This window comes from Sus scrofa, chromosome 2, assembly GCF_000003025.6.
Source record: "Sus scrofa isolate TJ Tabasco breed Duroc chromosome 2, Sscrofa11.1, whole genome shotgun sequence".
Classification (NCBI taxonomy): Eukaryota; Metazoa; Chordata; class Mammalia; order Artiodactyla; family Suidae; genus Sus; species Sus scrofa.
This window is the reverse complement of record NC_010444.4, coordinates 150,300,967-150,327,280: the sequence shown is the minus strand read 5'-3', so window position 1 is coordinate 150,327,280 and position 26,314 is coordinate 150,300,967. Positions and strand designations below refer to the sequence as shown.

General features: G+C 52.5%; 1 protein-coding gene across 21 annotated transcripts in view; it reads right to left on the bottom strand.

Moving 5' to 3' along the window:
• ABLIM3 (actin binding LIM protein family member 3) overlaps positions 1-26,314 on the bottom strand; it is a 163,030-nt gene that overhangs the window by 95,934 nt on the left and 40,782 nt on the right. For 3 of the 21 annotated variants that reach the window (XM_021084990.1, XM_021084992.1, XM_021084993.1), the window contains exon 1: positions 14,345-14,549. The exons of 13 other annotated variants lie outside the window; for them this stretch is intronic. In XM_021084990.1, coding sequence (XP_020940649.1) covers positions 14,345-14,534 — 190 coding nt within the window. In that variant the 5' untranslated portion in view covers positions 14,535-14,549. Of the gene's footprint in view, positions 1-14,344; positions 14,593-26,314 lie in introns of those variants that run through there. 5 more of the 21 variants (XM_021084983.1, XM_021084982.1, XM_021084985.1 and 2 more) reach the window with 5 other exon arrangements.

Sequence of the window (26,314 nt, the reverse complement as noted above, 5' to 3'; positions counted from 1 at the left end):
GGTGTTTCCTGTTGTGGAAATGGGCGGCAATGATCTATGGTCTCCCAGGGCGCGGTATTTCGGGCACATCTGCTGCTTCCGGGGGGTGGGGGAGTTAGCGTGCTTGTCGTGTGTGGATACTTGGAGAAAGTGAGTAATTTGTTTTCTGAAAACTCTGATGGGGAGACTGTGAGGGCTGCTTTTGGTAACCCCGTTAGGGTCATGCACGTGCCATTTCATTGTGTCATTCCATCTATGTCCCTCCTGAGAATACCTGGAGCCCAACCTGGAGCTGAAGGGTGACGGTACAACAGGTGGGCCAGCGTTTCAAGATGCAGAAGCACAGGAGGGAGTCTGGAATGGAGGGCGTGCATGAAGAAATGGGAAGAGGAAATGCATAAGGAGAGGTCTTATAATAGAGAATATTTAGGAAGCGGTTACTCTGTTAGGAATTTTGCTCAGCAATTTACATATGTCATCTCCTTGAGTGTTTTATTTTATAGATGAGGAAAGAGAGGCCCACAAAGCTGAAGTCATCTGTTCAAGGTCATGCAGTTAGTAAGTGGCAGAGGCAGGATCTGAACCCAGGCATCCTGACCCCAGAACCTATGTTCTCGCCACTAAGCCATCCTGCCTGCCATGCAAAAGAGCCAAGAGTGGCTACCTCTGGGGAAGAAGTGGGTTTGGGGAGGCTAAAAAGGGTATCTAATTTTTTCCTTCAATAGTAATCACCTGTTACTCAAATGATTTTTTTAAATTATATGTATATGTCAATTTTACAAAGATTTAAGAATCATGATGGAAGGCACTAGAGTACAGACCAGGAACCAGCAAACCGGGAGGGGTAATTCAGCATCTGGTAGATGATGAGGAAGCTGTAACTGCTACCCCCGGACTGGGGATGTCTGCCTTGAGCAGCTTCCCAGGTGTGGGCAGGTACGGCCTGACAGGTGTGCATTCGGGTGCCCTGAGAGAGGCTGGCTCTGCAGGTGCCAGCAGCTGTGGCAGAGCAGAGGCAGGAGCCCCCTGGGGATCTCACAGATGGCCCTGGCCTGGCCAGAGTTTCCCATATCAGCAGGTCAGTAAAACAGTCTGTCACTCCTAGAGGTTACTGTAAAACCTTTGCTGCAACAGAAACTTCTCCACAGCCGCCCTCTGCCAGGCTCATTGGCATGTTCCATGGTCACAGTGTGAAGCTGGCAACATGGCTCATGCTGCCATCTTCAGCAACGTGTTGTCAGAACACGTGTCAGGACTGCATGCTCTTGGCCTGACAGCTGCTGCAGCTACAGCGGGGAGGATCCAGGCCAGGCCCAGACGGCCTTCCCCGGGACAAGCCAGGAGGCTCCTGCAGTCCTCAAAAGGACTGAGGTGTTTCTCACCTGTTAGGGAACTTACTCGAAAAAATGGGAACTGCTTCCTTGTTACTCGCTTGGCAACTTCAGAAAGTTGGCTCAGGTACAATGGCACAGAATTAATTTTTCATTTCTTTCTATATTAATGTTATTGGAAACCCCCCAAAACTGTATACTTCTGATTGAATTCAATCAAACACTTTAAGATTGATGACATGATACTATATGTATAGAAAATTCTACAGAATCCACACAAAAATGACTAGAACCGGAGTTCCCACTGTGGTAGAGTGGGTTAAGAATCTGACTGTAGCAGCTTGGGTTGCTTCAGAGGCCTGGGATCAGTCCCCAGCCCGGCACAGTGAGTTAAAGAATCCAGCATTGCCGCAGCTATGGCATAGGTCGCAGCTGTGGCTTGGATTCAGTCTCCAGCCCAGAACTTCCATATGCTGCAGGTGCAGCCATAAAAACACAAAACAACTACTGGAACTACTAAATGAAGTCAGCAAGATAGCAGGACACAAGATGAACATACAGAAACCAGCTGCATTTCTTTACACTAACAATGAAATATCAGAAAGGGAATTTTTGCAAAAAAAAAAAAAAATCCCTTTTAAAATCACACACACACAAATACTGAGGAATAAACCTGATCCAGGAGGTAGAAGACATATGCTGAGAACTACAAAACATTAACAAAGGAAATGGAAGATGATTTAAAGAAATGGAAAGGTATCCCATGCTCTTGGATTGGGAGAATTAATATTGTCAAAATGGCCACACCACCCACAGCAATCCACAGGTTTAATGTGATCCCTGTCGAATTACCCATGGCATTCTTCACAGAACAAGAACAAATAATCCTAAATTTACACGGAGCCATAAGAGACACAGAATTGCCAAAACAATCCTGAGGACAAAGAACAAAGCAGGAGGCATAACCCTCCTAGACTTCAGACTATACTACAAAGCTACAGTAATCAGACCAGAGTGGTATTGGCACAATGGATCAATGGGTCAGAATAGAGAGCCCAGAAATAAACCCACACGTCTATGGTCAATTCCTCTTTGACAAAGGAGGCAAGAATATGCAATGGGGGAAAAAGACAGTCTCTTCAGCAAGTGATGCTGGGAAAGTTGGACAGCTGCATGCAAGTCAATGAACTCAGAACACACCCTCACATCATCCACAAAAGCAAACTCAAAAGGGCTTAAAGATCTAAACATAAGACATGACACCATCCAACTTTTAGAAGAGACTATGGGCAGAACATTCTCTAACATAAACCCTAACACTGTTTTCCGAGACGGGTCTCCCAAGGCAACAGAAGTAAAAGCAGAAACCAGTGGGACCTGATTAAACTTCCAAGCTTATGCACAGCAAAGGAAACCATAAACGAAATCAAAGACCACCTACAAACTGGGAGGAAGTATTTGCAAATGAAGCAACCGACAAGGGCTTAATCTGCAAAATATACAAACAGCTCATACAACTCAATAACAACAAACTAAACAAGCCAATCAAAAAGTGGGCAAATAGACATTTCTCCAAAGAAGACATGCAGGTGGACGAAAGGCACAGGAAAAGATGCTCGGCATCACTAATTATTAGAGAAATGCCAATCAATACCACAGTGAGGTACCACCTCATACCAGCCAGAGTGACCATCATCCAAAGCCTACCAATAACGAATGCTGGGGAGGGTGTGGAGAAAAGGGAACCTCTCACACTGTGATGGGATGGAAACTGGTGCTGCCGCCACAGAAAACAGTGTGAAGGTTCCCCAGGAGAACTAGAACTAGAGCTACCCTGTGATTCTGCAGTCCTGCTCCTGGGCGTCCATCTGGAGAAAACTCTAATTTGAAAAGACACATACCGCCCCTGTGTTCACTGCAGCACTATTCACAATAGCTGAGACACGGAAACAAAAGTCCATCAGCAGATGAATGGATAAAGAACAAGTAATACACATATACAACGGAATACTGCGCGGTCCTAAAAAAGAATGAAGTGATGCCACGTGCAGCCACATGGATGTCATGCTAAGTGAAGCCATGGAAAGCAAGACAAATGCCATATAATACTACGCATGTGGAATCTAAAATTTATGACACAGGTGAACTTATCTACGAAACAGAAACAGATCCAGAGGTTATGCAGGGGAGGGATGGATTGGGAGTCTGGGGGTAGCGGGGCAAACTGTTACACACGGAATGGATACCAACAAGGTCCTGCTGCTTAGCACCGACTTTCGGTGAGGCCTCGGGCAGGGCACCGCCCGTCTCCGGTCACTGTCCCTCCATCAAGCGGAAAGGCTGCGTTCTGTCGTCTCGCGGTTTCCCTTCAGATCCAGTCGTCTACACCTATTCACACAGTTGCAACGCAAGTACCTTCGGGGGCCAGGCAGGTGAAGTCGGTGAGACGCCCACCCCAGGGGACCCGATCCGAGAGACCGGGCCTCCAGAAGGGGCGGAAGCTGCGGCCCCCGCGGATTTCCGTCCTGCAAAAGCACATCGACGTCCCACGGGGCCTGTCTGTGGGAGCCGGAGTCTGCCTGGGCCACCCGTTCGGGATTTCTGCCTCCAGACGGATAGATGACCCCAGTCACTTCCGATTACCGTCAGGGGACGGCACGTGCTCGCCCCAGGCCCGCAGCAGCGTCTGGAAGCAGGGAACAGGCCTGAAAGGAGGCCTCGCAGGGCTTCAGGCAGGCCGAGGGAGCGCCGTGCCAGCGGGTCCCTGCCAAGGTCTTAGTGACGTCACTTGGGGGACAGAGGTTTCCAACTTTTTTTGACCATGACCCACTGGAAGAAATAATTTTGCACAATGACCCAGTACACAGCCATGTGACACAAGCATTTCACAAACTAAACACTCAGTACACATAATACGAAGCAATATTTTCTTTTCTTTTTCTATTCCCTCCCATTTCAATGCTTCATGCCATTTCATTAAAAAAAATACTGTTTGCAGAGTTCCCGTCGTGGCGCAGTGGTTAACGAATCCGACTAGGAACCATGAGGTTGTGGGTTTGATCCCTGGCCTTGCTCAGTGGGTTAAGGATCCAGCGTTGCCGTGAGCTGTGGTGTAGGTCGCAGACGCGGCTCGGATCCCGCGTTGCTGTGGCTCTGGTGTAGGCCGGTGGCTACAGCTCCGATTCAACCCCTAGCCTGAGAACCTCCATATGCCGCGGGGGTGGCCCAAGAAATGGCAAAAAGACAAAAAAAAAAAAAAATTACTGTTTGCAACCCAATAATATGTACAGGCTCAGCAGTGAAAAGAATGGTAAAGATTATTCTTGGTTTCCAAGGTCCAGTGTGGGAGCTATTTGGTATAAGTGGCCATTCAAATGGAAACTAAATTTTTTTTTATTCTTATTTCCCCAACACAATTTTTTCCCCACTGTACAACACGGGGACCCAGTCACACACACACGTATGCATGCTTTTTTCTCCCATTATCATGCTCCGTCATATGTAACTAGGCATTGTTCCCAGTGCTACACAGCAGGAGCTCATTGCTAATCCGTTCCAAAGGCCACAGTCTGCATCTGTTAACCCCAAGTTCCCCATGCAGCCCACTCCCTCCCCCGCCCCCAGGCAACCGCAAGTCTATTCTCCGAGGCCATGACTTTCCTTTGTGTGGAAAACTAAAATTTTAGAAAATTAAACTTCAGTTCCCCAGCTACATCTGCCACAGTTCAAGTACTCAATAGCCACATGTGGCTACTGGCCACTGTACTGGACGACAGGGAAAAAGAATGTTTTCATCCTTGTAGAAGGTTCTATGAGACATCCCTGGTCTGCAACAAGCCTCCCAGTCTCGTCAATGAAAAAACCAAGGCCTGTCACCCTTCAAGATGTATTTGAACCTGTAGACGCAGGGGCTGGGGACAAACGGATGTCTGCGAAGTGTCACGAGAGGAGAGGGTGAAGATTCATGCCCATGACAGGATTCGCCGTCGGACTCCATCCAGCCTGCGTGCACAGGTGCGAGGCGGCATACCAGAAGCTTGACCTTCACAGAAAAAGCAGCCCACGTCCACGGCTCTATTTATGGAGTAGTCTGTCTGGCTGGAGACAGAACAGACGCTGGAAGCTGTCGGACCTGGGTTCGAGGCCAGGTTGCGTGACATCAGGCAACATGCAGTGCCACTGGCCCTTGCTGTCCCCATCTGTAAAACGGGGACAGCGGTATGTACCTTTAGGGTTTTTCTGGCTAAGCCCACGGCCTTTGGAAGTTCCCAAGGCAGGGATCTAGCGCACACCACCGCAGTGACAATGCTGGATCCTTAAGCTGCTGAGCTACCAGGGAGTCCAGCCTTGGAGAATGTTTGAAAGGAGAACGAATATGCATAAAAAGCCAGCACGCTGTCTGGAATACTGTCAACGCTAAGCCGAAGTTCGGCACGCTCATGTGACAATGACAGTGGCAGGAACAATGTTAAAATGAAGCTGAGCATCACGGAGGTGGAAAGATAAAGCACATCTCCTTCTCACAGGCTACTCCAGGACGGAGAAGGGGAGATTTTTAAAAAAATACCGTCTCTCGAATGCAAACCCAGGACTGCGTACTAGCAGGTACGCAGCTCATACTTGCCAAATGAATGCATGTTGAAAATACATCCCCAAATGCCTCCGTCTGAGGTCGAAATGGGTAAAGGAATCAGAGGTCCCGAGGGGAAGTGCTAGGATTTTAATGAGTTACTTCCGACTGGGGAGGGGAGAGGAAAGAGAGAAAAAAATAGGAAACACCGTGGAGAGACGACATTTCTGTATTTTCTAGCAGATTATTAATACCTGACATGTGCGATAAAGAAGATACCCAGGAACGAGGAAAAGCAGAGAAGGAAAAGCCCGAGAGATCCGAAGAAGACAGACAAGGAACACAGCCTCTTCCTGAAAGAAAACCATTTATGAAGACAAAGATCCTCCTGAAGAATAGACACACGAAAGGTGCTTATCTTTAGGAAACAAAGCATCATTCAAAGTGTCCACCTGAGTTTGCGCGGTCCAGGGGAGCAGGGGAAACTGTTTACCATCTGCGTGTGTCACCAAGTGGCCCTCCGTTACTGCTTTTGGCCCGGGTATCACACCCTGCAAAGTGCTTTTTCCATCCATAAGCGTAGTGGACATCTGCTATTTTGCTTCTTCGGCATCTGCTCTCTGCTTCTGCTGGCAATACTCCCTCTCCTTCCCGTGGGGAGCCCATGCTGGGGGGTTTGGGAGGCGACCCTAGTCCAGCAGAGCATCAGCAAGGAGCCTGCGCCTGACCAGCCAGAGAAGCCCCATCTCCCCTCCCTGTGACTGGCCGGTAGGTGACCTAGTGCCCTGGGGCTTCTCCGACAGGAGCTCCTGGAGAAGCCATCTGAGTTGCTAAGCCAGGAGGAGGCAGTCTGAGACACCCTGGCGCCCGGTGCTCTCGGGCTGAGAGAAGGTGCTAGAGAGGGAGGGAGAGCGGGAGGTCCCCCGGTGCCTCACTCGAGGCTGTAAATCAAGACCAGCCTGAAGCCACTGTGCTTTGGAATGTTCCAATTCTATGAACCAATACAGTTCAGTCCCTTAAAAAAAAGAAAACGGAGAGTTGGGATTTCATCCTCTGCAACCTGCTCCCTCATGGCCTAATTCCTCACATTTTCCATCTAAATCCTGAGCTGCTACCAATTTAAACAACCATCCGGACCTCAGGTATCTAACACGCCCCACAGCTTCCCGCCAAGGACACCACGGACCAGGTGGACACGGGCGCTGCCCCGACCGACACCTGCAGCAGGGCCGAGGGCAGGCGAAGTGCTACACAGCGGCTGCCTTCCCAGCAGCCGTTCCTCTCCTCCTCTGCCCCCCAACCTCTCTCTTCTGGGGAAGGCCATTTGGTTGACCCTCCCCTGAGCAGCCATGCCTTTCAGCAAAGGCTGTGCTCTCTTCCCGGACCTAGAGAGGGAATCCGGACTGGTGCAAACTGATGCTCGCATTCTGGCCAAGTGACGGCCCTCGGCAAAGCACGGGATCCGCTCCTGGCCGAGGAGACATGAGCGGAGGTCAGGCGGGCGTGTGTGTCCTGGCAGGTTTACCGCGCTCTTCTTGGCTTCTGGCGACCGCGGTCCCCCTGGGAAGCTGCAGCGGCAGCCCAGGTACTCAGGAGTCACTCTAAGGGAGCCACTCCAGGTGGGTATTGGACAATGATGCCAAATTTCCTAACTAACCTGCCCTGGATCTGCCCCTCTTCCAACGTGCCGATGCGTCTAGACTGTCTGAGCCACTCTGAGTTGGGGGCTGCCGTTGGCTGCTGCGGGCAGGGTATGGGAGCAAGGGTGCTGCTGCAGGGTCGTCTGAGCCGTCGGGGGCTTTCTGGAGCCACGGTGGTGAGAAACACTAGCCAGCACGGCAGGTGAGATGAGGGGGTTACAGAAGCCGGTGGTGGACATGAAAGCAGAACAAATCCCTCCATGGTGCTTTCCGCTGTGTGAGTGCTTCTCAAAGTGACCAGCTAACCACCTGCTTCAGAATCCCCTGGGGCTGGGGTGGGGGGGAAAGCCGGGTGTGGATCATAAAAATGCGGATTCCTAGGCCCTACCCCAGACCCACTAAGTCAGAGTTTGCAATAAGCTCCTCCGGAGAGGCTTGTTCATCAAAGGCTGAGAGCCCTTGGGTCAGCGACTTGAAGCCTCACACAGTCTTTGGCACTGAGATGAGAATTTCAGACACCCTGACATGTGACTGTGTATCAAAAGTGCCGTCACAGACAGTCTGCCGACGCCCTTCCGAGTATTTCAGAGTGTGTTTTCTCTGATGTGAGGTTGGCCAGCCCTCACAAACCTTTAAGAAAGAGTCAACTGGCACTGAAACAACGTCCTAACACAGAGGGATTAAACACATACTTAATTCCCTCAGCCTGGCAGATGGTTTCTCTTTCCTAAAGTCGTCGTTTCTTTTAGGAAGAGCTGTTCCTGGTCTGTTAGCAGAGTGCCCCCCCCCCACCAGGCAGAGAGGAACAACACGCAGGCAGAAAGATGAGCAAGTGTCTGTTGAGAACACGGGCTGTGGGGTCTGAAATCCAGCTGATGGTGTCACTTGCGCAAACCGCAATCAGTCCTGCCGGGGGACGCGCCCTGAAACGCATCGCTGGTCCTGACGCAGCCACCGTCACGGTCCATCCGCCGCCGAGCCACGCGGGTAGCTCTCCTGTTCAGCCTCATCTCCGGTTCACCAGCCCTGGCCCAGCCACAAGCACCTCTCCCCTGGGCTACCACAGTGGCCTTCTCTCCAAGCCTCTTTCTAGATCAGTGGTGCCTCAACCAGGGGCAATTCTCCACACTTCCCTGATCTGTTCTGGCAGGGGGTCGCCCGACAACGCCTGGGGACATTTTTGGTTATCACAGCTGAGGCGTGTGTGTGTGTGTGTGTGTGTGTGTGTGTGTGTGTGTGTTACTAGCAGACCTTTCCAGAAAAAGTCTGCCAACTCCCGTTCTTTAGAATATTTATAGAGGCAAACATTTCAGCCCAAAATAAACTAGACGACGAATGCCATGTGTCTATGGGCCACCCCACCCCTCGGCTGGAGCAGGGCTCGTGAGGAGGTGAGGAAGGCGAGAAAGAGCATCCCTCTAGCAGGTGGGTAAAAAGACCATCCGCTTGCAGAGCCATCCTGAGACCTTTGCTCAAAACACCGGGAGACTCAGGGCAGGGCCTCTGAACCCGTTTAGGGATGCTGAGAGGACGGACCTTCCCAGCTGGGCTGCTCAGAGACGAAACCAGTGAGCTTCCCACATGTGGAAGGTGGCTGAGGCTGCAGAGTCCCTTGGCTTGACAGACAGGTCTCAGCTCTTTGGGAATCAGATGGATAACTGCATCCAATGAGGGAGCACAGAGCCGGGGCTCAAGGCGGTGGGAGTCCCAGAAAGGAGTGAGTGGATGGGGCGAGACGAAGCCAGGGGCAGAGGCGGCCAGAGACGCAGTTCCTACTTGATCTCAAGTGACTCCTGCCGTGTGGGGACAGGGCTCAGTGAAACCAGAAATCTGGATTTTAAAGTAAAATCGCTCAGTTTTTAAAGTTTTGGCTAACATAGGAAAAAAGAAATAAAACACAGAGTCAAATAAAACACAGTTACGGATCACTTTGTCACCCGGGGCCACCGGGTAAGATAAACTTTGGTGTCTTGGCCAGCTTAAACATGCTTTGATTCTAAGAGAATAAAAGCAAACATTGATTGAGGGCTTCTGATTTTCTGCATGTCTGGGTGTCGTATTTCAGATTTCTGTATTCAATAGCACAGACAGGATCAGAACCCAGGATCCTCTGGGCCAGAAAAAAGATGTGATTAACAGACTGGACGGGGGGGGAAGGAAACGGAGGCAGACAGGGAAGGCAGAGGAGCGAGAAGCCTGAGCGAGCAGGAGACAGCTCAGCGCCGGGCACGTGTGGCCAGGGCAGCACGCACTGGGGACGACCGTCCACTGGGGTCCCGAGAGCGGCTGCTCCAACCAGACCCTCCCTGGATTTCAAAGGTCCAGGAGCCAGGGGATTCTTGTTTACCTTGAACTAGCCTGACCTGGGTTTTCGTCACCTGCCACCTAAGACTTCCTACAAATGCCAAGTCTTAGGGAGGAATTACAGAGTGGCACTATTGTAGCATAAAAGCAGCTTTAGACAATCTGTAAGTGAATGGGCATGGCTGTGACCCAATAAAACTATTTACAAAGACAGGCAGTGGGACAGAACGGACCTTTGAGCCACCGTTGGCTGAGCCCCGCCTGCAGAATCATCCAATGGGCCAGCAGAAGTGTGTCCTGGAGCCCCAGTGGCGCAATCGGTTAGCTCGCGGTACTTACAGAGAAGTGTCTGTCTAGGCTGCGTGTTCTGAGACCCCCACAGTTCAAAGTCAGCTCACAGGGTATTTGGCTGGGTTATTAGATGGTCTGGAAGATCCCTACCTACCGCGAGAGTCTAGAATGCTTTGGCCTGATTTTGTCTTAAGGATTTAAAGGTAGAATCGAATTCAAGCAATGAGCAGAATGGAAAATTTCCTCCAACAAAATGCCTGCGATCCTAATTACCAGCTCTGTAGCCGAGCATATGTTGCAGGAAGCCTTACTTCACGGAGAGCCAGTGAAAATGCACGGAGGGGACAGCTAGCAGATCTTGCAAGCTGGAGTCCAGGCTGTTAATTACTTTTGTAAAAGAAATATATCAACATGCAGATGGCAACTGTAGTAAATACATTCGTCTACATATAAATACCAAGATCCAGCCTACTCCTCCCGGACCACCTCAAATGCGACAAACTCTGAGAGAGACGTCCAGATTCTCCCCATCCTCCTCCACACGTGAGCGTCTTCCGACTAAGCAGTGCTTCTCGACGTTGACCAGGCATCGGAGTCCCTGGATGTCTTGTCCAAACACAGATGGGGAGTTCCAGTCATGGCTCAGCGGTTAACGAACCCGCCGAGGAGCCATGAGGTTGTGGGTTTGATCCCTGGCCTCGCTAAGTGGGTTAAGGATCTGGCATCGCCGCAAACTGTGGTGTAGTTTGCAGATGTGGCTCGGATCCCGCGTTGCTGTGGCTGTGGTGTAGGCCAACACCTATAGCTCCGATTCGACCCCTAGCCTGGGAACCTCCATATGTCATGGGTTCACAAAAGACAAAAAACAAAAACAAAAACGAAAACAAACCCACAAACGGCTGAGCCCCACGGCCAGGGTTTCTGATCTGGAAGGTCCATGGTGGGGGCTGAGAATCTGCGTTTCCAACAAGTCCCCAAGGGATGCTCATGCTGCTGCTGTGGGGACCCCATTTGGAGAAGGATTTACCCAGAGCACAGTCGACCTTGTAACGTTGTTACCTGTGTGCTTGTTTCCCCCGTGGCATGTCCATAAACCCCGCAGGATTCTGTGGGCGCCCCACAAATGTCTAGACACACCCATGGGATGAGTTGAGGTGTTTCGTTTTTGGTCAGGATGCACCTGACAGCTGTTTCCTACAATAGGAAATTCTGGAACCTGCAAGGAAGGCAGATGCAACAGATGTGTTCCTAAGGAATAACCCGTAACCAGTGCAGGAAATTCTGTGGCTAAACCACGCTGCCAGAGAATTCGCAGCCTCGTCAAGGTCAATATTCTGGTGGAAGACCAAAATAGAAATGAAATCCCTCAAGCTGTTATATAACTTTTCCTACACATACCGCAGTTACTTGGGGGGGGATGGACAATGACAAATAATAGAAACGCTAAAGGTTATCTAAATCCCCTTCAGAGGGAAGCCAAGAAAAAGAGTATGTTGGCAAAATCAGAATGTGGCTGGACTTGGAGGGAGGGGCTTTAAAATGGTGATTAAGTTAAAATGGGGTCCCCGGGGGTGAACTCTACCCCAGCAGGACCGGTGTCCTTGTCCAAAGGGAAGAGGAGGACCCAGACATGCCCAGAGGGAGGGCGAGGCGAAGGCACCGGCAGAATCGGCGTCTACAGCCAGGGAGGGCGGCCTCCGAAGAAACCACCCCTGCGGACAGGTGGCTCTCGGACTTCTAGCCTCCAGAACTATCACTAGACAAACTTCCGTCGCTTAAGCCACACGGGTGATCCACGGTTCTGGCAGCTCTAGCAAACCAGTATAAACTCCCAGTTATTCTTGTAAATAGTATCAAGGGTATAAAAACTTGCAGGAAATCAATACCACGCAATGCCCGTGGAACAGGAGGTGCTCTGTCCACCTACCCCGACTGCCGGCCCTCTTGCCTTGGGGTCCTAAGTGGCCTCCTCTCCCACTCATGTCTCCGCACAGTCGCCACAGTGATGCTTCCAAGAAGCAAATCCCATGATGCTCGCTCCCAACCTCACCACTTACCAGGGGCACTGGACATTATTTAATGGCTTCACTTTCTTCTTGGGATAAAGTCGGACTCCTGACCATGGTCTACAAGGGCCTGCATGGTCGGGTCCCTGCCAGCCTCCCCCATCTCCTGGCAGGCTCCCCTTCACTCTGACAGCCTACGATGGCTACCTCCTTCCTTCTTTTTCCCTCCCGTGTACCCTGCTCCCCCTCGACCCTGGGGGAGTCCCACTCCAAAACAGACACGACAGAGGTGCTTTCATGTGAACATGTGTCACAGGTCCTGGAAGATGCATTTCGAGGCAGATGGCATTCTGTCCTGACTACTCCTGCCCCACTGCCTCATCAGGCTAGTCACGGGTAAAAACTGCCTGAAGAACAACGTAAAAGCACTGTTTCCAATAGCCAAGGCATGGAGACAGCCCAGGGGTGCTTCAAGAGAAGGCTGCCTTAAGAAGATGTGGTGCGTATGGGTGAGCAACGGAATATTACTCAGCCATAAAAAGAATGAAATACTGCCATTTGCAGCAACAAGAATGGACCTAGAGATTATCCTACCAAGTGAAGTAAGTCAGATAAAGATAAATGTTACATGCTATCATTTGTAGGTGGGACCTAAAGAGTAATACAAATGAATCTGTATACAAAACAGAAACATACAGACGTGGAAAACAAATTTACAGTTACCAAAGGAGAAAGGGAGGAGGGAAGGCTAAATCAGGCGTGTGGGATTAACAGATAGCAGACAGACACCACACATAAACTAGAAAAGCAACAAGGATTCACTGCACAGCACAGGGAACTGGATTCACTATCTTGTAATAGCCTAAAATGGAAAATAATACGAAAAAACTACACACACACACACACACATACACACACACACACACATGCATAACTGAGTCTCTTTGCTGAAGAGCTTAAACTTACACAATATTGTAAATCAACTACAATTCAATTTTTCAAAAAAGAACAGCTGGAAAGTGTTAGGGCTGATCCGTGCGGAGTGCGGCAGCAGTAAAAAGTAGGTGTGCGAGGGTCCTTCCCGACAAGGCACAGGTGGACCCTGGGAGCTCCCGCGCATCTGGGAGCCACAAAGGGAGCTGAAGGGAGACAGGCTGCGCCCGGCAGCCGGGACTCGTCACCTGCTCCGACGGGGGTGATGAAAGGGTTCTTCCCCTCTGGTCTGGCTGCTCACTGCCCTTCCAGACGCAGAGAGAAGGACAACGCTCCCTCCCGTGGTCCCCGGCCTGCGTCGCTTCTCATCGTCACGTAACCACAGAGACCTTGCTTTCTGGGCGAGGCACCGAAACGCGTGGCTGGGGGCACAGCCTCTCCACGGGGTGAGGCGTGCGAATGGGGGACGCTACACCCACAACCGAGGGGCTCTGTCTACCTTGCCCCGTCTACCTACAACCCGCATAAGGCTGGATTCGCCTTGGGCTCCGTTTCTGCCCAGAACTGTATTAAATTTTAATGATGAAAGGAAGAGAGCCAACAGCCAAAAGTCATCAGAGCCAACAACCAAAAGTCATCAGATTAAAAAAAAAATTTTTTGCTGACATCTCTGTCAAACAACAGCCCAGGAAAGAAAGCCTCGATTTAAAAACTAGCAAGACAGAGGCTGACGCAAAGGTCTTTTTCATGTGTTGCCTTATTTGATGATCACCGAACATGAATGGGGTGAGGCGAGATCACTCCATCTCCTTTAGATGGTGGAGGCTCAGACCCCAACCCGGGCCTTCCAGGTCCTAGTTCAGCGCGCTGTCCGCCTACACCTGCACAGACACAGGCGGGCAGACCCCCTCGACTCCCTGTCCACCATCCTGTGTCCTAAAAAGCCGCTGTTTACTTCCCGACCCTCATGGCAGCAAAAGATCATCATTCCAACAGAAGTTCAACAAATCCCCAGAGATTCACCAACAGCTGGTTCCCAAATCCCAGCTGAGTGGGGCGCTCACACAAGAAACATCATCCTCACAGCCTAAGCTAGATGAACGCCTCAAAAAATAAAAAAAAAAACAACCAAAAAAAACTACCGGAATAGTTCCAGCCCAAGAGGCCCTCTGTCCCCAGCCGACTCCAGGAGCCCTGGTACAATAATTAACATGTGGGCCAGAGGCCCGGACTCATTGGCACAGGACAGATTCTCCGATGAGAAACAGAGAAGCCCCAAATCCCACTCACACAAAGGGCGTGTTGACACACTATCTGCTGAGAAGCGCGAGCCTTCCGGGGAGAGCGCAAGGCAGAGGGGAAGCAGAGGGACGGCCGCAGACCAGGGGCACGCCTGCCCCGTTTCGAGCCCCTCCGGCTTTCCCCAGAGTGTTCTCGAAGGTCGGGCGCTCAGGTGGACTTTGGACTGGCTAACTAGCATTTCCCCAAAGCACCGACGTCACAGAAGCCACAAGAATCCAGGTCAGCAAACACATTCCAGCGGTAAAACAGAGGGTTTCAGGGGGCCCCTGGGGGCCATCAGCCGAGGGGAGGCCCAGCGACCTGGACTCGGGGCGACTCCAAGGAGACACAGCCTCGATGAGGGCGAGGCCATGCTGATGCAGAAAGCGCCCCCAGAAGGCAGCTGGATTGTTAGGGGGGGTGGAGGACAAGGGCAGCGCTCCACGGCCACGTGACAGACGGACGGGAGGTCAGATAAGGCCGAGCGTGGATGGACGCAGACGCAGGCACTCATTCTGTCTGTCTCGGGCCCTGCGCTGGGCGTGGGGTGCGGAGGGCCCGGGGTGGAGGACCAGCCCTGCAGGCTGGATAGTGAGCCTGTCTGAGCTTTGGACTCTCCTCAACCTGGAGATGCATGCAGAACCCCAGGCTACAGCCCAACGGAGGGACCACAAAGCAGAGCCATAAATACAAAGTGTCCCCACCTTCCCAAGGACAAGATGTCCGAGGGTTTCCTCGAGTCCCCGGACACAAGCAGCTCCTCCTGAGCGCGCACACTGCAGGGATGCTAGCATTCTCCTGGTCTCGCGGTCCTGGCACCCCCCAGGCCCCAGGGAACACCTGGCTCCACGCGCAAAGTCCTGAGTCAGCGGAGATGACAGAGGGCATCCGCCAACGCTAGTGCAGCTTCACTGGTGTGGTTATTTCCTGGGCAGTGTTCACTGGGTAGTTTCTTTTCCTTTCTTTCTTTTTTTTTTTTTCCTTTTTAGGGCTGTACCGGTGGCAGATGGAGGTTCCCAGGCGAGGGGGGTCAAACGGGCGCTGCAGCCACCAGCCTGCACCACAGTCACAGCAATGCAAGATCCTGGCTGTGTCTGCAACCCACACCACAGCGCATGGCAACATCGGATCCTCAGACTCGCTGAGCGGATGGGCACATGAGAAGGCGTCACAGACGCACTAAGCCAGGATTAGGGGTCCGTTCTTCTGTTTCTAAGCCTAGAACTCTTTTAAAAGGTTCTCCCTGGAGTTCCCATCACGGCTCAGTGGTTAAAGAACCTGACTAGCATGAGGACGTGTGGTCGATCCCTGGCCTCGCTCAGTGGGTTAAGGATCCAGCATCGCCAGGAGCTCCGGTGTAGGTCACAGATGTGGCTCGGATCCCACGTTGCTGTAGCTGTGGTGTAGTCTGGCAGCTACAGCTCCAATTCGACCCCTAGCCTGGGAACCTCCATATGCCGCGGGTGTGGCCCTAAAAGACACAAAGACAAAAAAATAAAGTAAAATAAATAAAAGGAGGTTCTCCTTATCTATCTAATTGGGTATCATTTACAAATAATGAAATATAAAGATCTTAAATACAAAATGTTTTGGCAAATACATAAACCCATGTAAAGAGCATCTCAGCCAAGAGAGGGCACATTTCCATGAACGGGAGCCAAGCGGCTGTAACGTTTTGCAATCCGTCGCCCTCCCCCCAACTAGAGGTTAACGCTTATGAGTTCCATCCACACAGACCAGTCCTGCCCGTTCTTGAACTTCAGACGACGGAATCACCCAGGATGTGCTCTTTCACTCCGCACGCTTTTGAGACTCATTCATGCCGTGGTGCCTATCAGTTGCTGGTTTGTGCCTTCTGCTGAGCAGTCTTCCACTGCAGAAGTGAAACAAGACTTGCTTATCCATTTGTCCACAGATGAGCATTCGGGTTCTTTCCAGCTTTGGGATGTTATGAATCAAGCTGCCAGGAGCATTCCCGCCCAAATCTTTCTGCGGATTTAGGCTCTCATTCCTCATGGGTAAATACCCAGGATGGAGTCACTGGATCTTCACTACGCGTGCGTAGCGTTTTCATAAAACTGCCTAACGGTTTTTAAAGCTGCTGTACCTTTTCACATTCCCCCACCAACGCCGGAGGCATTTAAGCCGTCTTGTGGGTGTGAGGAGATAGCTTTCATTTGCATTTCCCTGGTGACTAACGAGGCCCAACACGCCTTTGGACATGTTCTTTTGTGAAGTGTCTGTTGGAATTTCGTGCCCATTTTTGCTGCTTTTAGTGTTTCAAGAAATCCCTGCCTACCTGAAGGTCATTAGAGATCCTCCCGTATTCTCTTCTAGAAGCTGTAGCATTTTAGCTTCTAGTTTATTAAGGTCCGTGATCTAGTTCAAATTTATGTTTCTGCATTAACCAGTGATGGACAGGTTGTCAAGTGTCAGGACTCCGTTATTTTTATTCGATTTTCCACCTTTTCTTGTGGCACAACTCGCGTCATCAAGTCAAGTGTAGAAACACGACGAACAAAAAAGCTAAAAAATGTTCCACTTGTTTACATCGTGTAACCACATCCAGATCATCTGAGGACTTCTTTATGTTTTCAGAAATATTAGTTAGCCTATGTTAGTGTTATTTTATTTATTTTTTTTAGGGCCATGCCCACGGCACATGGACGTTCCCAGGCTAGCGGTCGAATCAGAGCTGCAGCTGCTGGCCTACACCACAGCCACAGCGATGCCGGATCCTTAATCCACTGAGCAAGGCCAGGAATCGAACCTGTGTCCTCATGGATGCTGGTCAGATCTGTTTCCACTGAGCCACAATGGGAACTTCCGTTGGCATTATTTTAAAGTACTACTTATTTCACCATATTCGACAGCCTCTCATGCACTGGAGGCCCGGTGCACACATGGATTTGTTGGCTCCAGAAGCAAGGCTCTGACTACCCAGGGCCTGCTGCCCGCAGTTGTGGGGCAAACCCACTATTCCCTGTGGACACCGGTCTCCTCTCCTCAAGGGGCTTATAAGCTAAGAGGGGTGCTAGGAATAAACCATGAAGAAGCCATGTTGAGTTTGAGCAAATGACCCACAACCATAAGAATGTTCTAGAACAAAGACCAGGGACGGCAGAAGCGGGCATCAAAGCATTGCAGGAGCGGATGAGAGGACGCGTCAGCCTAAGGATGGATTTGGGTAAGCGAGGGCAATTAGGTGAAGTAACTGCCAATGGGGAAAACTGCAAAATAACACCAGCGAGTGCCTCACTTAGGATGCGTTCTGTTGCTACTTTCAGAAACCCAGCGAAGTTAAAGCAAAAAGGGCATCTGCAGAATTCCCGTCGTGGCGCAGTGGTTAACGAATCCGACTAGGAATCATGAGGTTGCGGGTTTGATCCCTGCCCTTGCTCAGTGGGTTAAGGACCTGGCGTTGCCGTGAGCTGTGGTGTAGGTCGCAGACGCAGCTCAGATCCTGCGTTGCTGTGGCTGTGGCGTAGGCCGGTGGCTACAGCTCCGATTAGACCCCTAGCCTGGGAATCTCCATATGCCGTGGAAGCGGCCCTAGAAAAGACAAAAAGACAAAAAAAAAAAAAAAAAAAAAAGGCAGGGGGCATCTGCTGGTTCCTGCAACTGGGCGTCTCAGCTGGGGTGGACTAGGCGGCCTGTGGCTTCAGGCCCGGCTGGATTCGGGGGCTTTACTCGACAGTCACAGGGATGACTTTTTGTTTTCCAGACGGCGTCGTCCCACATACGGGACAGGGACGGCATCGGCATCCTCAGAGCCTCGTCTCCTCTGGAAGGATTGCTTCCTGCCAGGAAATCCCTATCCAATTTCAGGAATACTCTGGTGGCCCCTCTCGGGTCTGATGTCAGACCCTTGTGGCACAGGCACACGGGACACTCTGGCTAGCCTAGGTCACGGGCCAAGCCCTGGGGATGGGCAGCATACCCTGAGTGCCATTAGTACGCTGTGGATCTGGGGGAACGTTCTTGCAAAGAACCAGGAAGAAATGGGCTGGACAGAACCTCTGGCTCCTGGGCTGCGTCACCAGGGACCGGGGGGCTCTGGGTGGGGAGGAAGCGTGAACGGGGAGCAGAGGAGGAGACGGCTCAGGACAGACGCTGCGACGATGCTGTGGCATGGGCATGGAATACCGCCCTGTAGGAGGTCTCTCCCCAAAGCCGAGAGGCTCCGGCCTGCGTATCAAGAGCTGTTTACACAACCGATCCCAGGGCAGCCTGGCATTTAGCGGTCACTTGAGAAGAGCCACGTAAGGCCAGAGTGCGAACGGTGGACTGTGCAGAAAATGAGGGCGTGCAGAGCATGGAGAAGCCTTCTCGTGCCCCTTCTGCGTCTCCCTCTCCAGGGAAACCTTTAGCAGCCCGGAAGTCCCCTCCCCTGGAGCAAGAAGATGAACCCGGTGGCGAGAGAGACCAGGCCTTCCTGCATCGCCAGTTTCGACTGGAATTTCACAGCTGCAAGAGAACGTGGGCGTCGGGTGGTCGAGCAGCAGCAGCAGCAAAACTAGCCCAGGGGCTAAATCCCCGCACCTGTATTTTTGGAAATAAATTATGACTGCATTCCCACCTCATCCATCGGACCACACTTGAACTACAAAGGCCAAAAGAGTTAGCACCTGGCCTTGGAGGAAAACGTTTGCCAACTCCTGGTCCAGCGTGACAGGCTCCCGATTCCGTCAGGACTGTCCCCTACGACATTACTCTCGCTCCTGACTCGCACCCGGATCAAAAGAGACGGTTCGTGGAAAGCCTGGAACAGAGTCTGACGTATAATCAAGCCCTCCCTGGTGAGAGCGACAAAGTCCTGGCTTAGCAACATACGCCTCTTTTCTCTTTTCTCTTCTCCCAGGGGAATGACCGCGAGGCCTCGGGGTCTAACCCTGTCAGGGGCTGTTAATGCCTATATTTAAAGGCGGTTTCCCGAGACATTCAAATGGATTGCACTGAGTGTGCGCTAAGGATCCCCACCCCAGCCCCACGTGGTGCTCCCGGGAGTCCCCCCCGGGAGGAGCTGAGGCTGCAGAGGGGAAAGCAGGACGCCAAAGGCCGCAGAGTTGGCTGGTGGCTGAGCGGGCACCTCAGCCCAGGCCGTCCGACGCCACAGCTCAGGTGCTTATCAGACACACTGTCTCGGGCGTCTCGGGGTGGTGGCTAACCTCGTTTTCAAAGTATCAGTTGCCAGAGCCCCAGAAATTGGAATCAGGTAGCAGGTCCTCGTGTGGGCAGCAGGGCAGTCCTGCTGAGAGCAATGCACAGCGGGGCTGGGGCGCACCGCCCGCTCAGGCTCTGCCCCCGCGCCCCCTCTCCTGCACGCACGCCTGCTGCCCGTGCTCAGCCAGCCTCTCACCGCCCCGGTCTCCCGCCCATCAGGTGCCCGTTGCCAGGGAGATGCTCGTAAATAATGCACAGCTCTGGGGGCCACGGCTCAGCTCCAAACCTCTCAGGGCTCCTCAAGGGCCAGAGACGGCACCAAGTCCTCCCCAGCCTGGCGTGTCGGCTCTCCAAGACCCGATCCTCACCCGCCCCAGCCTCATTTGCTCACCGTCCCCCTCACGCTCCACAGACAACCAGACGGCCTGACCTTTCCTGAAACTCTCTGCATCTCCTGATTTCCTCCCCCCGCTGAGCCAGAGACGGGGACACAGAAGCTGTGCTCCAGGGGCTGTGGAGGGCCTGCCTGGGAGGGAGGGGGCTGGCCCTCCGGAACGCCCCCTGCCCCTTCCCAGCTACCTCACAAGGTCCAGGCTGAAAGCTGGCTTCTCCACAAACGACTCCCAGGCCGCCCCGGGCAATCGGCCTGTCTCCTTCACTCCTTCCTTCGCTCTCAGCACCCACGGGGGTTAGGGCAAGGGTGCTGTGGCCACGCCTCGACACAAGCCCCTGCACTGTGTGCACCTCGCTCTGTCCTGCGCATCTCGGATCCCACAGCGCCTGGCACACTGCCACACAGCACAGGGCTTGTGTCGCTGTCCCAGTGAACAGGAGAGCAATGTGGGGACATCCGACAGGAAACTAGAAGACGCCTGCCAAAGCCACACTCCCCCCGACCCTGGGGCCCCCGTTACAGTCAAGTGGGGAAAGACGGTGACAAGGAGAAGGAGGAAGCAGGAAGGAAGGAAAAAGAGGCTCGGAGTCAGCCTGATGCTTTCCAACACCTGCCCCACCAGCTCCCAGCGCGTGGCACCTGGGCCAGGAGGCTGCCCCTTGGAACCTCATTTCCCTTCTATGCAAAATGGGCGTAGTAAATAGTCCATTCTCGTATTCATTCGAGGCTCCATTACTCATTAAACAGGAGATCTGGGGCCGGCTTCCTCTTGGCCGAGCCTCCGTTTGCTCCTGTGAAGTGAGGGTCTTGTCGGCATTGACCCCGTGGACGTGCACGAGGGTTCAGAGCATGTATGTCTGTGAAGAACTTAGCCCCGTGCCTGGCACCCAGTCAATCAGCAAACACGAGCTGGCATGAGCCGTCCATGCCTTGCGCCAAGTGCGGTAATGAATGTGGGGGACTCAGCAGAGAACAAAACAGGCCCCTCACAGAGCCGCCGTGTGGCTCACAGGCCGAAAGGGGTAAGAGGCAGGAATAAGGGGAACTCGCCAGTGGCTGAGACAATCACCGCCAGGCGAGCTCTGTGAAGGGGCGAGGACCCTGTAACCCAAGGGACGGGCCCTCGAGGCAGAGCAGGGAAGGCCACGCAGGAGGCTGCGAGCACCGAAGAGCCAATACTTGCAAACAACTGCACCCAGTCAGGCTGTGGCTGGAAAAGAATGTTTCCTGCTTAGGAGGAGAAGAACCGGGTCTGAGGCGCAGGCGTCTCTGCCGTGGGCTGGGCGTCTCTCCTTCTGAAATGCGGCCTCCCAGGCTCCTTTGCCCGGCTCTGCCCTTTGAAAGAGGGATTCATGGTCACTGGAGGCTCCTGTGCCCCATCATCCTGCATCACAGGCACTTCTCCTTGCAGAGCATCTCATGCCGATGGTGAAGAGCTAATTTTACGGCTGCCTCAGACCGTCCTTGGGCGGGCAGGGTCTGGATCCCCGGGCTGTTTCCCCAGATTCCAAAAAGCGGGAGCAGACTCAGGCCGGCCCTGCCCCTGCACGCTGAGAGCAGCTTGCTGCAGGAAGATTGGCATTGGGTGGAGTGTGCTTCAGGTGCTTAAAATAGATCAACTGTGTCATTAGACCACTGGCAAGCCGTCATTTCATTGGCCCTGCTGGTGCTGGTGAGGGCAAGAGATAACAGCCCATGGAGAAAGACCTGTGCTTTGCACAAAATTAAGCCGATGTAAGGAAAAAGCTGTTGAAATGATACAGGCAGGAGAGAGTGGAATTCTGCCAGGAGAGGGGTGGGGCTGTGGCAGGAGCACCGAGCAGTAACCACAGCCCGGGGAGCAGCAGGACAGCGCGGTGCAGCCTGTCTGGACCTCTTGTCTGGCGGGTGATGCGCTCAGAAAAGACAGTAAGACTTGTGGGCTGCAGGGCACCGCCCAGCAGTGTCCTGTGAAGTCAGCAAGGGGGCGGCCCACAAAGCCACAAAACCAACCCGGGGGGCTGACTCTGAAGGGCCCCTCCTGCTCCTTCAGAGCCCTGTGCCCAGGGAACGATGAGTCCTCCCACCACACCTGGGGATGCTCCACCCTGAACAGAGCGCGCAGCCACAGCCGGATCCGGCTTCTGCAGGGCAGCGCTAGGACCGCCTCTGGACCCCGCGGCCCTGGAATCACATGGCCCAGCAGCTCACATGGCTCTGACGCCTGCCTCCGGCTGAGCTTGAACTTGCCCCATCCCCTCCCCCAACCATTTCCTCTAACACGGCTGCCGTGGCTGGGGCTGCGGACGCGGGGAAGTGGCCACAGTGGAGGAAGAAGAGTTCAGGTCACGTTTGGGAGCAGGAAGAGCCAGCTGTGGGCACAGCCTGCACACGGGACGGCGAAGGGAAGGGGAGTGGAGATGAGCTCGACTTTCTGATGACGAACCCATGCGACGACGGCTCCAGCTGTTGACTGGGATGGAGAAGAAAGGGTTTTTTCGTCTTTTAAAAAGAGTATGTTCATTAAATTTAGTTTAAATTTGAAGCGCCATGGACCACCCAGGTGGGCAACTCGGTGGAGAGTCAGAAAGGCCACATTAGAGCTTAGCAGAGATCTTCACTAAGAAAGAGTCTGTTTTTCATTCATTCGCTCATTCACCAAATACCCTGTGAGCACCCACAGTGCACTAGGCACTGGGCTTTGCTTTCTATGAATTACTTGCTACCGTGATTTCCTCCAGAGGAATGCAGCAAAATCTGCTCTCAATCGAAGGCATGATGTTGGCAGGATTCAACTTCCCACTTTGCTCCCTCAGGCAGGAGACCCCGTACGAACAGAGGAGAGGGGTCCATGTGCGACCTTCTGGTAACGGTCCCTTGGCAGGGCGGGCGCCTCAACTGGCCTTACCGACGTGGAGTCCCAGACGTCCTCCACTCAGCCAGGCAAGTCCTCTGCGTCACGACCACCTCTGGACAGTCCAGCCTCCTAGGGAAAGGCGCCCTTTGGGCTGGAAAAGGTACCCAGAGCTGGACCCAGTTGTCCAGAACTGCTTCCCTTTGGTCTGAGTCCCACCCCCTACTCACAGATTCTTCTGGAAATGAAACTGACCTCTAGGAGATGGGGGTGGGACACTGTTTGCTCAACTGTATCCAACAGGATATGATTTCATGCTCTGGGAATGGGTCAGCTGGGGAAACAAGGACATGAAGCAGGATTTTGCTCCTTTCAAGCGGACTTGACAGCGTGGCGGTGTTCGTCAGTGCTACCTCCAGGCAGGACTTTCCGTCATGCCGAGCAGACACACTGCAGTCTCCTCACCTCTGTGGATGGTGCCATACGGATCATCTTCTAGACTGGGGTCTAAAAATTCAGACGCCCACGTCTAACACAGATGAACAACGAGCATGTACCATAGAACCACGTGGCATCTGATAGTAACCTATACTGGAGAAGAATTGAAATACATGATGCGTGTGTGTGTCTCTACGCTGAACCGCTTGAAATACAGTATCATGCATCAACTATACTTCAATTTTTAAAAATTCAAATGCCTACAGTGGCAAGGTAACAGAAAATGTTGCGCCGTCCTTGTGCAGTGTACTAGGGAGTGGTGGCCACTGTGGCTCACTGGAGACCAGCACACGCCCCGCTGCACACAGGCAGCCCTACTGAGTGCTGTCACACAGGAAAACTGGGGCAGGGACACGAAATCTTTCAGCTGTTCTTCATTTTTTTGTCTTTCTGCTGTTTTTAAAGAGAAGCTAGAAATCCCAATTTTGATTTCTGAATGTTGGCAAGTCATTTAAATTCATTGAAAACCTGGTGTAGGGTAAATATACCATGTCCCATTATCCTGGCCACAGCTGACCCATTTAACAGGGTCTGTGTGATCCATGAAGGCAAGGACCATGCCTGTTATATTTACTGCTGGGTCTCCAGCCACCCGCCTGGTGCAGAGGGTGGTGGTCAGTAAATACTTTTTTGAATGAACAAACGAAAAATCCAATTCTTCTTCCCCATGTTGGACTGCCCCAGGAACTAAGCAGATTGGAAAACAACACCAAGATGGAAAATTCTGTTTCACTGTTGAAATGCTACATTTGCGGATAATGACCAGAAGAGGGGATGAGGCTGGAAGCGTATGTTCTGCAGACAGACTGTGGAGTGTCAAGTCACTGCGGTTCTCTTTTCTGGGCACCTCCTACCCTGAACACTCCCCTTCAGGCTCCATCTCCACTGGTCAGAGTTGGTAAAATTAGGATTTAAACATCAAGACTAGGCAGAAAATCAGCTATCAGCATCCTACACTATCCCCGAAGAGTGGTTGACATTCGGGTAAACCTATCCACGAGGAAATTTTCGGGAGTCATTTACTTAACAAACACTATGTTACGGATGGAACTGCATCCCCTTAAGTTCATATACTGATGCCCCAACCCCTAGTACTGCAGAATGTGACCTTACTTGGATATGCAGTCTTTACAGAGGTAATCGAGTTAAAATAAAGTCATTAGGGTGGGCCCTAATCCAGTAAGACGGGCGTCCTTATCAAAAGGGGGAAATGTGGACACAGTTATGCGTAGACAGAAGTCGATGTAAGGAGACACAGAGAGGACTCGTGCCTTCCTTACAATCCTCAGAAGAAACCAACCCTGCCAACGCTCTGATTCTCGACTTTTTAACTCCAGAACTGTGAGACAATACAGTTCTGTCACTGAAGTTACCCAGCTTGTGGTACTTCGTTATGGCAGCTCAAGCGAACAATATACACTATTTTTATTCATTTTATAAGCACTTGCTGTATGCCAGGACTATTTTAAGCAATGTGCAACTCTAATTTATTCTCTATAATAACTCTATGCGAGAGGCACTAGGACTACACTCTCTGTGATTGTTCAAGATGAGGAATGGAGGACGGAGAAGGTAAGTGACCTGCCCAAGAACCCACAGCAAGGAAAGGGCAGGGCTGGAATTTGAACGCAGCTAGCTAGTTTCAGTCTGTGCTCTTAAGAGCTGCAGAGAACAATTTACTGGCAAAATACCCAGCAAGTAAGAGGTGCTTACATACTTCTGGTTGTTTTCTGTTCTTTACAATGGTATCTGGCAAATGCTGAGTACTGGCCAGTTGTTGACCATTCATGACAGCAGATGTTATCGCAGCCAGATAAAGCTTTTGCCAGAGAGGAAAGCTGGAGCTCAGAATTGATATCACTTCCTTTATGCAGTGCAAGTACTCTTGAAAGCACACTGTGATCTGCAGAGACGTGTGAGACCCATTCTGGATGGCTTTAGCAGTGCTCCTCGCATGACGCCTCTACCCCCCGCCCCTTAGCCTCAAGGGGTCATGTGTCAACAAGTGCTCCATTCATTTAGGAAGCGCTGCTTCCAAAAAAAAAAAATCTCTATCCTTGTCAAGTGAACAATCATCTCTATGTCATCTGTTTTGCAAATTCAGAACTGCCTCAGGGGGCTTCCTCCCGGGTGTGGGTTTGGAATGGGTTCTTCTCTCAGGAGCTGCTGACCTGGGCAGTGACAGCAGCAGAGGGAGGTCACCTCGCTCCCCATGCTGGGTGGCTTCCATTCTGAGATCCCTCGCCTGCCCGGGCCGCTCTGCTCCTCCTCCACCCTGGGAAGCTGCCACGACGGGCCCATCAGCTGCCTTCCCTGCCGCCTGGCTCCGGGTGGGAGTGGGCACCGGAGGAAGTCCGAGGAGGAAGGAGAGAGCGCTCAGGATATTTATCCCCCTGGTTCCTTCCGTGGGGTGTGGCCGTGAGCTGCCTTCCGTGAGCCGGGGCCACCACTCCTACCAGGCACTCCTTCCTCTGCCGCCTGCTGGGCCTCTGGCTTCCTGCCCACACCCACCCCTGCCCCGCTTTGGGTCTGGGGCAGGTGCAGTACGAGTGGTAATGGGTGAGGGTTACCAGCCTCCCCTCGCACCGTGAACGGGCTGGGCCATCCCGGCATCTCCGCGTTGTTTCCCTTCACCTCCTCGCACCCGGGCAAAGACGTCTGTGAGCTCCTCACACTGCCCACCGTTCCCTGCCAGGACCCTCACTGACAGACTCCTCTTCGCCTTCACCCTACAACGCCAGCAGGGGCAAGGCCATGCAGGTTATTTTCTAAAGCACCTGTCCCTTATTTCTACTCCTGAGCCGCCCAAAGGCTGGCCCTCAGATCTTTCCTGAACGAGCCTACCTGTCCCTCCTCTAGGATCTGCGTTTCCCGTCTTGCCCTTTCTGATCACCCCACGTATACGCATCACCCTCCCGGGGGCCGCCTGAAAGCCGCGGCTCTCCTCTGCCCAGCACCCAGCGTCCGCTACGACGCCAGCAAAACAGGCTCATTTTCAGCTGGACGGGTGGGCTCTCATGACACCGTCGCTTCGGAACGTTGCTCTGCTCAGTGGCCAACGCCACGTCAGACGCCACTCCCTTCCCCGAGA